The 14,567-nt window shown below is 39.2% G+C and overlaps 2 protein-coding genes across 4 annotated transcripts in view; both read left to right on the top strand.

Moving 5' to 3' along the window:
* The first annotated feature begins 598 nt into the window (after positions 1-598).
* Positions 599-8,698, top strand: LOC123975396 (protein SSUH2 homolog). 3 transcript variants are annotated; one of them, XM_046056857.1, is made up of 16 exons: positions 599-682; positions 1,341-1,378; positions 1,547-1,622; positions 2,798-2,835; positions 3,004-3,079; positions 4,441-4,478; positions 4,647-4,722; positions 5,175-5,304; positions 5,717-5,777; positions 5,868-5,989; positions 7,460-7,522; positions 7,605-7,696; positions 7,793-7,885; positions 8,117-8,222; positions 8,312-8,419; positions 8,512-8,698. In XM_046056857.1, exons 1-16 carry the CDS (start codon positions 660-662, stop codon positions 8,659-8,661), a joined length of 1,290 nt encoding a protein of 429 aa, XP_045912813.1. In that variant the 5' UTR covers positions 599-659; the 3' UTR covers positions 8,662-8,698. The 3 variants fall into 3 exon arrangements, with proteins under 3 accessions (XP_045912813.1, XP_045912814.1, XP_045912815.1); XM_046056858.1 differs by lacking the exons at positions 2,798-2,835; positions 3,004-3,079; XM_046056859.1 differs by lacking the exons at positions 599-682; positions 1,341-1,378; positions 1,547-1,622 and adding an exon at positions 2,415-2,443.
* Positions 8,699-12,515: 3,817 nt separating this feature from the next.
* Positions 12,516-14,567, top strand: part of gata5 (GATA binding protein 5) — an 8,802-nt gene continuing 6,750 nt past the window's right edge. Inside the window, exons 1-2 of the mRNA XM_046057143.1 lie at positions 12,516-12,787; positions 13,349-14,035. Of these exons, the coding sequence (XP_045913099.1) occupies positions 13,516-14,035 (520 nt within the window). The 5' untranslated portion in view covers positions 12,516-12,787; positions 13,349-13,515. The remainder of the gene's footprint in view (positions 12,788-13,348; positions 14,036-14,567) is intronic.

Genomic DNA, 14,567 nt, shown 5'->3' with positions numbered 1-14,567 from the left:
GTTTACTTTGTGTATTTTCGTTTGTGTTATATTTGTGTTTTGCTGCTCTTGTGTACCTTTTTGCACCACTGATCAAACTCTTTTAGACAATACAGTGAAATTTAATTGTGATTTGATTTGATTAATTTAAGGTTCACTGACTTTCTTTCTTTCTTCCAAAGATTTCAGGCACATCTAATGACATTCATCGGGGAGATGGATTGTCTAGTTGTCACGCAGAGTGCTGTAATTGCTTAAGGGGGTTAAAATAATGTGTTACTGTTTTATATGAAATGTACATGTGATACATGATAAATAAGCTAACTAACATGGCTGACATGACATTAATTAACTGTGGCAGATAGATTTGATGGATTGCATGCAACTTGGGCAATCAAAGAATTTCAGCATTTCTACACTACACAACTCTACTCTGCTCTGTTACTTAATATTATTCCCACTCTTTTCAATGCTAGGCAGAAACCAATGTACGTTATTTCAAGTGATGTTTCTTTTAAACAGTGTCAACATCAGCCACAGTATGCAATGAGAGAGGGAAGAAGAAGAGGAAGTTTAAAAAGAGAACTGTGGATTTCTGTTATTTCCATTTTTTTCAAATGGCTATAAAGAAACTGACGATTGTGTCTTTGTGTGCTTTTATTTGATTTTTCTGGGTGATAATGGATTCTCCATCACAAGACAGGTGAGTGTTTTACATGTAGTTGTGGTTGTAGTAAACTTATTAGCGATAACAAAGGTTGTAATGACTCAGTTATCATATTTGTGGTCACTTGATTCTTTGGTTTCAGTGAGTTTTTGGGTACACTGTTGTCCTACTTAGATTATTTGATGTTTTTCTTTTATGGCATCTCACACTAACTCCTGCACATTTACTTTTTACTACCCTTAAACATACTTTATAATTAATTTAGTATAAAATAATATTTAGATTCTACGCTATAAATGTAACTGATAGGTTTGAGAAATGTCTTTGTTTTTGATTTGTCACCTTACCATAAATACTTTTTAGGTATGTTGTATGGAACCTTATAAATTGTGCAAAATATACAAGAAAACCAGTAAATTGTGAAATAAGACATGATCCTTAGAGTATTTTTATTATCATTCTCTTTTAAAAATACCTGTTTCAAAAGCATCTCTTCTTATGACACATTCATTTCATAATCTCATTTTTCAAGACAGTGACAAAATATATATATATTTTTTTTTAATTCATTTCAATGATTCATTTATTCTTTAAGGTTCCACAGGTCTAAGATCAACTGATCTAAATCTAAATAAACTTACTAATATGGTTTTCTACACACACTAATTGCTGTTTTATTTTCATGACACAACAGTGTACCTGGCTATGAGACGATGCCAACAGAGGGTGGAGGTACAGTAAACGGCTTGAATCATAAGAACAGGCTGCCCAAGCAGCTGCTGAGAATGATATTTGTATTGTTAAAACATGGTCATTGTGATTCCACTGCACAGCCATGAATGATCCCTTGTTGTATGACATTTAGTGACTTCATGTAAAGCATCGCTAAACCTTTTGTAGGTGGATTACTTCCCCCTCCTACGTTGTCCGACCAACAACCTCAACCTGAAACTCAACCATCATGTCCAAACTGGGAGTAAGGCTTCACATTTATTTTGCACACCATACCCATTACATCAGTTCTAAAATAATCAGGTTATGAATATGTTATGAGACCAGGCTGGCTGCACGGTGAAAGTTTTCATTTGTAAATATTAGCTGCAAGCAGTATTTGAAAGACTCACTACCATGCAGCTCCATTATTCTGTTCTGAACAGAGTCATGCGTGACTGCGGTAGGATAACAAAGCACAAAGCTAAAGGGTACCTTTAGCGTCAAATAACTATGTTTTGTCACTTGAAAGCGTTGAGATGAGAATGGGCTCGTGCATTTGTATGAAACCCCAAGGGACATGACAAACATCAGTATTTCACAACTTGGGAAAAAGAACGAGCTGAGCTACCGCCTCCTCATCTTTCAGCCAATCACATGCCCCCAGCATCTGTTAGCACGGCTCTGCTACCATATTTTGCCAGTCAGCTCAGGTTACTGTAGCTAGAGCAACAACAATGTCCAAGTAATTCTGAATCAAACAACTAGCTGCTAGCTGTACAATACACACACAGTAACAAACATCTGCTTTCATTTAGCTAAACAAGGCTACACATGCTACTTACTTAGCTGGTAGGCCTAACTAAGATTGACGTGTGAGCTTGCATTCAAACTAAAGATCTAGCGTTAACAGCAGCAGCTGCTTAATTCAGTTACCGCAACAATGTTTTAATTCTTTTAAATTGTTTTCAAACATAAACACTCAACTGTGTGAAGACAAATATTATATCTCTGTGGTCATCTAGCCAACAGGATGCAATTGGGGAGATTGCTAAGAGAGGCCAGGGATATGGGACTGGCTGAAAGGTGAGGAAGCGGTGACTGATAACATTAAATAAAAAGTGACAGGAAATAAAAGAGTCCTTGGGGAAAATGTCATTATGAAATAAAAATAGACTTTTTGGAATTTGTTCACTTTGGATTGAAAATGTCTGGGATGAGATTAATATTAAATCCAAGTCTGATTTGTGATAATAAAAATGATGAAAGTACTTTTGATAAAACTCAGTAAAGGTTTAACAATTACTTAAATTATTTCAAAATTGAATGATTCATTTACTCTCTAAGCTTCCAAAGCTTTGAGATCAACTAATCTAAATCTAAATAAACATGCGATTTTCTACACACACTAATTGCTGTTTCATTTTCATGACACAACAGTGTACCTGGCTATGAGAAGATGATCACAGAGGGTGGAGGTACAGTAAACGGCTTGAATCATAAGAACAGGCTGCACACACAGCTGCTGAGACTGATATTTGTATTTTTAAAACATGGTCATTGTGATTCCACTGCACAGCCATGAATGATCCCTTATTGTATGACATTTAGTAACTTCATGTAAAGCATCGCTAAACCTTTTGCAGGTGGATTCCTTCCCCCTCCTACGTTGTCCGACCAACAACCTCAACCTGAAACTCAACCATCATGTCCAAACTGGGAGTAAGGCTTCACATTTATTTTGCACACCAGAGTACAATAGATAGATTATGAATATGTGTAAAGCCTCTCAAGTGTTATGCTGCTAAAATATATAAACCCGTAAACTGTTCAATTATTTATGACATTATTCTTACAGTATTTTTAATATCATTCTTTTTTATTTCAAAATACCCGTTTCAAAATCATCTCTCATTATTAAACCGTGAGATTTTGATAATGTCACTTTTCATGACAGTAGAGTTGTTACCAGCCACTGAACCAGGTCGTCAAATACTGGCGCTTTCTCGCACCCGTTGACATCTCATTCAGAAGGACAACTTTTTAACTCATAGTTAACATAGTGAAATAACCCAGTGGGATTTGGATAAGGCACCAAAACTACATTGTTACGTATAGGAAAAGATCATGGTTTGGGTAATTGTTGTGTTTTCGTAATAATTCATGTGACATAAGACACTTTGTATGTTATGGTACTTTATATGTCATCTGACTTCTAAAAGGCTTTCCGGCAGCCCGGTGCATCTCAAAAAGATGCTAATGGCTACCTCGTGCTTCTGTATGAGATGCTAGTAGAATGACAAATCTAGGGATTTGATAACTTGGGAATGAGAACAGGCTGAGATACCGCCTCCCCACCTTTCAGCTAATCACATGCCCCCAGCATCTGTTAGTGCTGCTCAACAGCTGCCACTAAATTTAGCCAGTTAGCTCAGGTTACTGTAGCTAAAGCAACAATAATGTCTAAGTAATTCTGAATAAATCAACTAGCTGCTAGCTGCACAGTACAGACACAGTAAAAACATCTGCTTTCATTTAGCTTAATAAGGCTACATGTGCTACTTATACCTAGCTGTAACTAGCTAGATTGACTTGGGCTCTTAAGTCAAACTGAAGCCACAGTTAGATTGTAAATTCAGCGTTAGTATTGTTTTAATTCTTTTAAATCTTTTTTAAAGACAAACACGATAAAGAAGAAAACTAGTACTTCTCTGTGGTCACTCTGGCCAACAAGATGCAATTGGTGAGGTTGCCAAGAGAGGATAGGGATATGTGATTTGCTGTCAGATGGTGGAGCAGTGACATGGTGACATGAAATACAGGAGTCATTAGGAAAAATGTCATGAACTCACCTTTTGGAATTTGGACTTTAAATACTAAATCCACTAAAGTCTGATTTCTGAGAATACAAATGATGAAAGTACTAAAAATCTGTATGTAACTATTACTTAGATTCTTTTACATTTTAATCTATTAATTTATTATTTATGGTTTTAAATCTTTGAGATCAACTAATCTAAATCTAAATAAACATGTGATTTTCTACACACACTAATTGCTGTTTCGTTTCCATGATACAACAGTGTACCTGGCTATGAGAAGATGCTAATAGAGGGTGGAGGTACAGTAAACTGCTTGAATCATAAGAACAGGTTGCACACACAGCTGCTGAGACTGATATTTGTATTGTTAAAACATGGTCATTGTGATGCCAATGCACAGCCATGAAGGATTCCTTGTTGTATGACATTTAGTGACTTCATGTAAAGCATCGCTTAACCTTTTGCAGGTGGATTCCTTCCCCCTCCTATGTTGTTCGACCAACAACCTCAACCTGTACCTCAACCATCATTTCAAAAGTGGGAGTAAGGCTTCACATTTATTTTGCACACCATACCCATTACATCAATTCTAAACTAATTGGTTATGAATATGTATAGTGCCTTTCACATTTTTATGTGTTTATATGTTCTTGTTCTTGTTCTCTTCATTGAATCCAAATAAAGTTTATTGAAGTTTGGTAATAACTTAAAAACAGATACAAGAACACATTCACTAGCAATATAAACACATTGCTAGTGAATGTGGTGTTTATAATTAAACAAAAGCAGGATTTTCTTACATAATTAAATTTAAGAGTACTAGTAGTGACAAATAAAATCCCTCAGGATATTTAATGTTTTTTAATTTGGGGGTACTTTAACATCCTACAGTTCCCATAATGAAATCAGCATTGTCTTTCATGAGATCATCCCTGCCTTCTAAATGCCCACTGCTTTCAAAGCCCACCCCTTCAGAATTGTCTGTTGTTTCACAGCTTCCCATCTCTCAGCAAGGATGATGCTCAACAAGCCTTCATCCAGTATGCATCAAATAAACGCTGCTACAGCACGAAGCCAGCAGAGCAGGGAGTGATCACCAATATGGAGTCCTTCGATACATACAGGGTAAGACAGACACCGACACTTCACGGCAGAAATGGAGACGAAGACTCCATAAATCATTTAGAATATTTAAAACATAGCAACTACAGACATGGAACTGCATGTTATATTTATGATTTTGTCACTCAGAGGATCTCCCAGTCTTACAAAGCAGTCTTACCCCCCTCAGACAAAGCAAATACATGTAGGCTATTGTGATCATCTTTTGTTACACAGGACAGCAAGTGTTTATATATTTTTAAGTGTAATTGTGCAAGAAATTCCTTAATATACTGAAGCTTAATAGAGATGAACTGGCAGAATCTAAGTGTGATTTTTTTTGAAGATTAAGGTGTAACATATGGGGCAAATGGCCCTTCTTGCTTCTTATAATTTGTGTTTTCACTCTGCTCTATTCGTGCTCTGCCCTTGTTAGTATCGCCTGGTGACGTTTACTGAGACACGAACTACAGAGAGGAGTGAAAGGCCGCACTATGGTAAAGCTCTGTTTGCAAACATGCATCTGAGACAACACATTTTCTCTATCTTCACACATTAACTCTAACAATATGGTGTGTTTATGTCAGGTGAGAAAATAGACAACAGTGGACTAACCCCGCCCGGGCCGTGGGAGATTCCAGTTAATGTTCCCCCATTTTTTCAGGATGACAGTCACATCGTTGAGATTCCACACACAGCATCTGTGACGGTAGTTTGATCTACAAATGCTTCAGTGGTCTTTCTGAACTTTCAGTAGGGAATAACTACACAAACATAACACAATAGAACACACTGTACATAATACATAAGTGGGCGATGACATTTAATGTGTTAACTAGCAAGCTCACGAACAAATATAATACTTTTCAGCTTGCGGTATAAGCAGGGAAGTGAACTAGCATATATTATACCAAAGCAAGAATTCAACATCTTGGGAAATATGCTTATTACTTTTTTGCTGAGAGTTAGATGAGAATATCAATGCCAATAAAAGGAGAATACATGAACAGACATAAACCAAACTTTAAAAATGGTAAGTTGCTGTTTTACAGGCTGCCCTGAAGTGGTCATGAGGTAGCTGAGATTTCAGGAAGTTAGGCCCCATCCACACTACTGCGTTTTCGTTTTCAAACGGAGACCTTTTGCTACCTTTGTACGAAAACAAAGACCTAAAACGGAGAAGTTTGAAAACGCTGCCGACCCTGTTTTTTGTTTTCAAACTCCGGGGTAGCGTTTTAGTGAAGATGGAGGACTTTAGAAACGATGACGCAGACGCTCACTTTTGCCTCTCTGATTGGGTCTTATAAGTCATGCAAAGTAGAAACACGATGCTACTGACAGAGTTTTTGACGGGGTATTTTTCTTAAAATATTTTGTACTGTGCAAATAACACTTATAGCCTACACTTGTACTGCGCATGTCGCCGTATTTACTTTGTGACGACTCTCAGTCGGTTTTCGGCCGCCACACTCCTGTGTTACATTCAATAACAGTCCCAGCTTGTTATTGGTCCATGCAAAAAAAATATGGTGTGGTTCTTCGTCTGTAGTACTTTATTTTTTCGCCTTCTGTAACTACGGAATGGACCATCTGCTTCATGTTTACACCGGCACGCGCATTCCCAGTGTACGTGAACGGCCACTAGATGTGCTTTTTCAGTCGTAGACGGAGATCAACTCTGATACGCGGCTAAGATGCTGGTGTGGACAGAGATCGTTTTAATTCTCTGTTTTAAAACAAAAATGGAGTAGTGTAGATGGGGCCTTAGTGCTCCCGACAAAGAAACAGTGCAGCATAACCCCCCTATAAACTTATTGTTTTCACACTCCTACACTTAAACAAACAGAATACAACATGTTAAGCATTACAGGTGATGATTTGCAGGTTTTGTTACCTCTGTTGACAGCCAGGTTTGCTGTTTCCCCCTGCTTCCAGTCTTTATGCTAAGCTAAGCTAACAGCCTGCTAGCTCCAGCTACATATTAACTATGCATACCGTAGAGTTATATTAATCTTCTCATTCAGCAAGACGGTATATACATTTTATTTGTTTTAGCTGAATGCAAACAGAGTTTTCATAACTAGACCACAGGCTGCGTCACCTTCACTCATTGGATTCAGTTATTCTGTTTCAATATCAACATTTCGATGCTTTTAACAGAATTTCATTTGATCAACAGAGATGCTTTCACTGTTCTGCTAGGGGATACACAACCTGCGGTTCCTGTGGCGGGCTTGGAAGGGTGAGTAACCATCACAGGCTTTGACAGAAGGCGTTCACATACCGGAGATGAGGTTCATCATTACTTGTTATTTGTCTTTCAGAGAATATGCAGTGGGTGTGGTGGGCTTGGTACTGTCTATTATGGTCAAAACAGGCAGTTTTGCATCGTCTGTGGTGGAAGTGGGAGGACAATGTAGGATTTTTTATCTTTAAAAAAAATAAATAATTAATACACAATGCTAAACATCTTCCAATACTATTACATATACCTAATAATTTTTCCTAACAGTTGTTACCTATGCGGTGGCACAGGTGAGACCACATGTGATGTCTGCTCAGGCCAGAAAATGGTCATAGCCGCCCTCAACCTTGTTGTGAACTGGTCAGTGTAGTTTTTCTGGCTTTGTGTTTTAAAACATGTCTTTATGTTTCCCTTTATTGGTCAGTACTGGCAGTTAAAGGCATTCATTTGTTTAATTATGTGTGTTTGTTTCACATGATTGTGTGGAAATGTATGGTACCAACGTTTCACATTAAAAGTAATTTGAACTGCCTTTTTTTGGAAAGCTGCAATACAAATAAACTTGCCTTGTTATACTTCATACCTCTGCAGGCATAACGATGTTGAAGAACACACTGTTGAACAATCCAGTGGTTTAAAGATGTCCAAACTGGACAATGTGCCTGGAAGGGAGTTGTTCACAGACTCTAACTACATGGTAAAAGCAATCAGCAGAAAGAGAAAAAGAATTATCCAACAACAAAAAATAATCAGATAAAGAGATGCTGACTTTCTTTTATGATGCAGGTTTATCCAGTCACAAACTTCCCTGACCCAACAGTGGTACAAGTCTCAGAAAGGCTACTGAGAGAGCACCAAGACAAGTATTTGAAAAATTCACGCATTTTGCAGCAGGTATTTTCAGAGGTTTTCACACAGTCTGTATTCCTATACGGAATGTGTTCATCTTGTTGACAAACTTCCCTCTTTACTCTCTTTCTCTCTAGCGTCAAACCATTGAGCTGCTTCCTATTACCAAGGTAACCTACCAATGGAAGGGAGAGTCGTATGTGTTCTTTGTGTACGGGAGAGATTTCAAAGTCAGTGCTGTGGACTATCCTGCTGCCTGCTGCGGCTGCTGCTGCCCAATTATGTGACTCAGCATCACCTTGCCCATGATTTGTGAATTTTTAATGATTTCATCAGAAGATAAGTAACTTGAAAAAACTTACATTATAATTTGGAAAATTCTAATGTAAATGATATAAATAAATTGTTATACTTTAGATGGTAGTTGTCATTATTGCACTTAATTCACTAACACATATGGAGATAATATCTAAACCTTTTTTGAGTCAGAGTTTATAAATATGAGGGTGATGAAGTTCCAATTTTGACCAGAATTTAGACCCAAGATAAGGAGGCTAAATTGATGTCAACACAGGAATTACCTGTGCAGTAATAAGTGTATGTGTTTTTGGAGGCTTGGCTGCTGCAGCGGGTGTAACTCTGTCGACCCATACATACATATTGCCAAACGTTTCAGAACACCTCTCCGAATCATTGAATTCAGGTGTTCCACTTACTTCCATGGCTACAGGTGTCTAAAATCAAGCACCTCGACATACAGACTGCTTCTACAAACATTTGTGAAAGAATGGGTCGCTCTCAGGAGCTCAGAATTCAAGGGTGGTACTGTGATAGGTTGCAACCTGTGCAACAAGTCCATTTGTGAAATTTCCTCACCACTAAATATTCCACAGTCAACTGTTAGTGGTATTATAACAAAGTGGAAGCGATTTTGAACAGCAGAAACTCAGCCACAAAGTGGTAGGCCACATAAAAACACAGAGCGGGGTCAGCGCATGCTGAGGAGCACAGTGTGTCGCCAACTTTCTGCGGAGTCAACAGCCACAGACCTCTAAACGTCGTGTGGCCTTTGGATTAGCTCAAGAACAGTGCATATAGAGCTTCATGGAATGGGTTTCCATGGCCGAGCAGCTGCATCCAAGCCTGACATCACTAAGTGCAATGCAAAGCGTCAGATGCAGTGGTGTAAAGCACGCCTCCACTGGACACTAGAGACGTGGAGATGTGTTCTCTGGAGTGACGAATCACGCTTCTCCGTCTGGCAATCTGATGGACAAGTCAGGGTTTGGCGGTTGCCAGGAGAACGGTACTTGCCTGACTGCACTGTGCCAAGTGTAAAGTTTGGTTGAGGGGGGATTATGGTTTGGGGTTGTTTTCAGGGGTTGGGCTTGGTCCCTTAGTTCCAGTGAAAGGAACTGTTAATGCTTCATCACACCAAGACATTTTGTACAATTTCATGCTCCCAACTGGAAACAGTTTGGGGATGGCCCCTTCCTGTTCCAACATGTCTGCGCACCAGTGCACAAAGCAAGGTCTATAAAGACATGGATGAGCGAATCTGGTGTGGAGAACTTGACTGGCCGGCACAGAGTCCTGACCTCAACCCAATAAAACACCTTTGGGATGAATCAGAGCAGTGGAGGTAGAGCGGGTTGGCCGCTAATCGGAAGGTTGGCGGTTCAATCCCCGGCTCCCCCTGGTTGCATGTGGTCAAAAATTCCCATGAACACACTCCTAAACCTTATAGACAGCCTTCCCAGAAGAGTTGAAGCTGTTATTGCTGCAGTGGCTGGGCCAACTCCATATTAAACTCTACGGATTAAAAATGGGATGTCATTAACCTTCATGTGCACATAAAGGCAGATGTCCCAAAACTTTTGGCAATATAGTGTAGGCCTATCTCAAAAAAACTACTTTTTTTTTTCTTTTTTGATAAGATATTCAAAGGAAAGAAGGAATTGTATCATCTGTTGACATTAGATGATCATGTAAAGCCAAAGTTAAAAAAAAATAATAATTGTAGAAACAGAAATTTATCTCTAATACTTTTTGAATAAAATCTTAAATCTTCTGTGTCATATTTTAATATAAACTAACAAGGTCTGCATTATTGCACAGGCCACTTAATGATTGTCAGCGGTGAAATTAACGCACGCTATTTCAAATGCTACAAATATGAATGTAGCCTAAATATCTGCAGGCAGCACTAGATGTGTGGTGCGAAGCCGTTTCACAAATCGGCATCAAGTGCTCGGCATTTAGACGATGAAGGGAAGCAGACAGGCAGACTCCATTCATCCTTGACGGAGATGGACGGATGTGGGAAACTAAGGGAAGGATTAATTAATGGGCTCGAGACAAAAGACATTTACAGTGTCAGTCCTTAATGTTATTAGTCGTTGAAAGGCCTGTGACTCATCTACAAGCGGTTCTGAATAAAAACTAAATCACAGGAAAGCCAGGCTGCACGGAGAAATATGTAGGCCTAATGATATTTATAGCAGGCCCAATGCTCTGAATATTATGTAATCAACGAAAGATCATTTTTAAGGAGCATAATTTCTTGTTTTCATGATGTCACCTTCACTTTTATTGTTGATTTTTCTTAATCGAAAATAAGCTTCGTCGGGCTGTGCTATAAAGGTCTATAAAAGTGTTTACTTACGTTAAAGGCCTTAAAATGTAAGACGAAAATGTAAACTGTATTTCTGATCTGATGACCGTCTTTAACTTTTCTTACGAATGTTAAGAACAAATACGATTGATTTTCGTATTTCAAAATATTAAAAACCTCTTTTCTCAAGTCTGAAAAATGTGTTAATTATTCAGATTTTTCATTTTATTTATTTATTTATGACCCTATATTTTCCGTAAATTTTATTTCTTCACCTGAAGGTCTAGATTGTTTTTCAGAGCCTCACTGTGGCGGAGAAATACCAAATCCTTTATGTGTGTGATTTTTGTTGTCCAAAAACAAGTTAAATTTAAATATATAAAGGAATCTGCGAAAAATACCCACCATATTTGCCTTATTATATAATCTATAATACCTATTTAATATAGTCTATACCTGACGACTATACAGTGTATATAGTCGTCAGGTAATGGCCCTGATTATCAGCAAAAACAATTGTGCTTTGGTCTTTTACTGTGAATTATGACATTGGTTGTGGCATAATATATATATAATATTATAATTATAATATAATATTTTATTGTATTATATTTTAGCGTCAGTGTCCATTATCCTTTCACATCTTCATGCTGCTACATTATTTCCACTGTCTCCTTTGAGCAGCTCGGGACAACATGAAGTTATTGTTCTTACACCACAGTTAGTTATTGGTTGTATTTCTTATCGGACTGCAGCTTTTACAGAGAACTCAGTCACGTTTATCTCGCCATAAAAACTCTCTCTTTGCAGGGAGCTACATTTTGCTGAATATGTGTTTTTATTTTCCACTCACCAACACGTGTTAAATCAATATATAATGAAGGCGTTAGATGCGTTATTTTATAGTCACTTATTATGCATTAAATTGGTTAGGCCCCCAGTTTGAATTTGGAATCAATTCAATATTAAAGTAAGAGGCAGAGCAGGTGAGGCCAGTAGGCTATAATATCTAATCTTGTTTAATGATGTTGTGAGTTTAAAGATGGATTATCATCATAAGATAAACAACCACCAGAAAAGGAATTCGTGCACAATCATAATCTCCCTAAATAGCCTACCATTGCACACAATGAAATCCCCTACATGAGAGTAATTTCTTGCACAAAACGTATTAAAAAACCAAGTAGCCTGTAGAAACGGGCCTCCTAAAGATTTTTGGATTTCTCCTTCTTGTTCCTGGATTTACGTTTTTCCAATGTGGTGCCCTTCTTAAATATGAAACACAGATTTAACACCCAGCAAAAGGTAACTACAGGTGCAATTAAAGCTATTAGCCTACTTTTACACCCCTCGGCCCTCAGCTGTGGGCCCTCTCCTCCTCTCTCCGACACCCAGGGGTCCTCCTTCCCTCCCTTTCTTCCGCCCTCCCTCTCTCCCCACCTCGGCCTACCTCGGAGCAGCGGACTGCGTCACGTGTTTTTCTCCCGTACAAATTTTCCAGTTGAGGAGCGAATAGGAGCACACCCATATCAGCAATTATCAGCTACAGTTACTATCTCCAGATACACAGGGAGAGAAATACTGCAGTCGTCCTGGACCAAAAAAACAACTTTGGTTTAATTTATCTCCGATCACTGCGCGCAACTTTTACGCGTTAAAACAATTTGGAGACGCTCCGCGGTGCTCCCTCTTCCTTCTCTATCTGTGTGGAGTGACAAGGTTTGCCCGGTGCGTTCCTCTATTGAGGTTTTGGACGACTAAAGGACCGGACTGCTTTATCACCCGACCGTCCTTATCTGGTGAGATAATACACTGAGAGCCCTTGGAAAGAAATTGTGTTCCTCCCGTATGCAGCAAGTGCTATTATCAACGTTTTATGTGATTTGAGTTGCTGTTGATATAGAGAAAATACATTGCATTGTAGATATGGAACTGAGCTTGCTATCTGTTGTGTTGTTTGATTTGGTTTCCGTTATGGTTATGATTTAATGAGGCACTGCGGAGCAGCAGGATATCTGGGGTCGCTGATAGTTGCCTCTAGGACAGATATCAGCGATTGGTAATGTGATTTTAATCCATTGCATGTCAATCAGAATGATACAGGTGAAATATGACTGATGATACTGAATGAGTGTTGGACTTTTTTCAGGTCTATTTTCATGCGTGGCTTTAGCCAAATAGATTAGTTTCTTATTAGTAAATGACAACAATGACGATTGTTTTTTGGATTTTAAAACCATAAAACTAGCTTATATGACAGATACAATTAGATGCCTTGGAACTTTACCAGCGTGAATGATGAAAGTTTTTTCTTCTGCTCTCACGTTCATGACGTATCTCTGTAATTATTTGATTCATAGGACGGAATCTCCACACGATTTTCATTCAAAAAGGCACAGGAACTTCTTTTTGGAGACGGTGGAAGTGCCTTTACGCGTGGACAGTATCACCTCCACAGGATTGAGACCAGCCTAAGAAATCCTCCCTGTATTTTCCATACTCCAAACAGGACGGAAAAGTTTTGAAAATGTATCAAAGCCTGGCCTTGTCCTCCAACCAGTCCCATTATTCGCATGACACCGGGAATTACATCCACCCCTCGGCCAGCTCTCCGGTCTACGTTCCCACCACCAGAGTCCCTGCCATGCTGCCCACCCTGCCCTACCTGCAGACCTGCGACTCTTCCCACCAGTCTCACGGCATCGGCGGGCACCATGGCTGGCCTCAGACCGGCAATGACGGCTCCTCTTTCACGCCCAGCAGCCCTCACCCTCCGCACGGCTTCTCCTACTCTCACAGCCCGCCCGTCACCAGCAACACCGGTCGGGATTCGACCTACCAGAGCCCACTGGTTCTCGGGAACGGCGCACGGGCGGATCAGTACGGAAGCGCTCTGGTGCGCTCGGTTGGAGGCTCCTATTCCAGCCCCTATGCGTACATGAGCCCGGAGATGGCGACGTCCTCCTGGACGCCTGGACCCTTCGAGAGCGGAGTGATAAGTCTGCAGGGACGACATGGAGGACTGTCTGGGAGAAAGTCCAGTCTGGGTAAGCATAGGTCCCAAACCTAGCCTCTGCTTAGCGAACATGAAGTGAGGTCAACCCTGAAATGTAATATCAGAATTTTGAAAAGAAAGAAGCGCAAATCAGTAGAAGAAATATGAGAAAAAGTGGAGCATTTTTTATTATTGCAAATATAATTTTGTCATGATGCCAAACAACCAGCAGCTGATCTGGCCGTGAATACTCGACGGTTGTATATTTAAATTAGTCTCAAAACGATTCGTGGGGATTTTTGTTTTATTTGTGCTCTAATTTTAATGATGTCCAGCCCCCATGCTCTAGCCTGCAGGCCTTCATCTCCAAATACTTTAAATTCAAAACAGATAACGATTTTTGTCCATATTTCTCCATGTCTATTGCTGTTTAATTGATCTCAAGACATCATCCAATGTACATCAATATTGGCTGATTTCTGCGCTTTATATGCCTTAATATGCCCCTGTTAATTTTTGTTTTTTACTAAAATCAATTATTTTTACTGTGTATGTTTTCGTTATTTCGACCCCCCCCCCCCCCC

The sequence above is a fragment of the Micropterus dolomieu genome, linkage group LG08 (assembly GCF_021292245.1).
Source record: "Micropterus dolomieu isolate WLL.071019.BEF.003 ecotype Adirondacks linkage group LG08, ASM2129224v1, whole genome shotgun sequence".
Taxonomy (NCBI): Eukaryota; Metazoa; Chordata; class Actinopteri; order Centrarchiformes; family Centrarchidae; genus Micropterus; species Micropterus dolomieu.
Note: the sequence above shows the minus strand (reverse complement) of the source record. Positions and strands in the feature narration are given on the sequence as shown.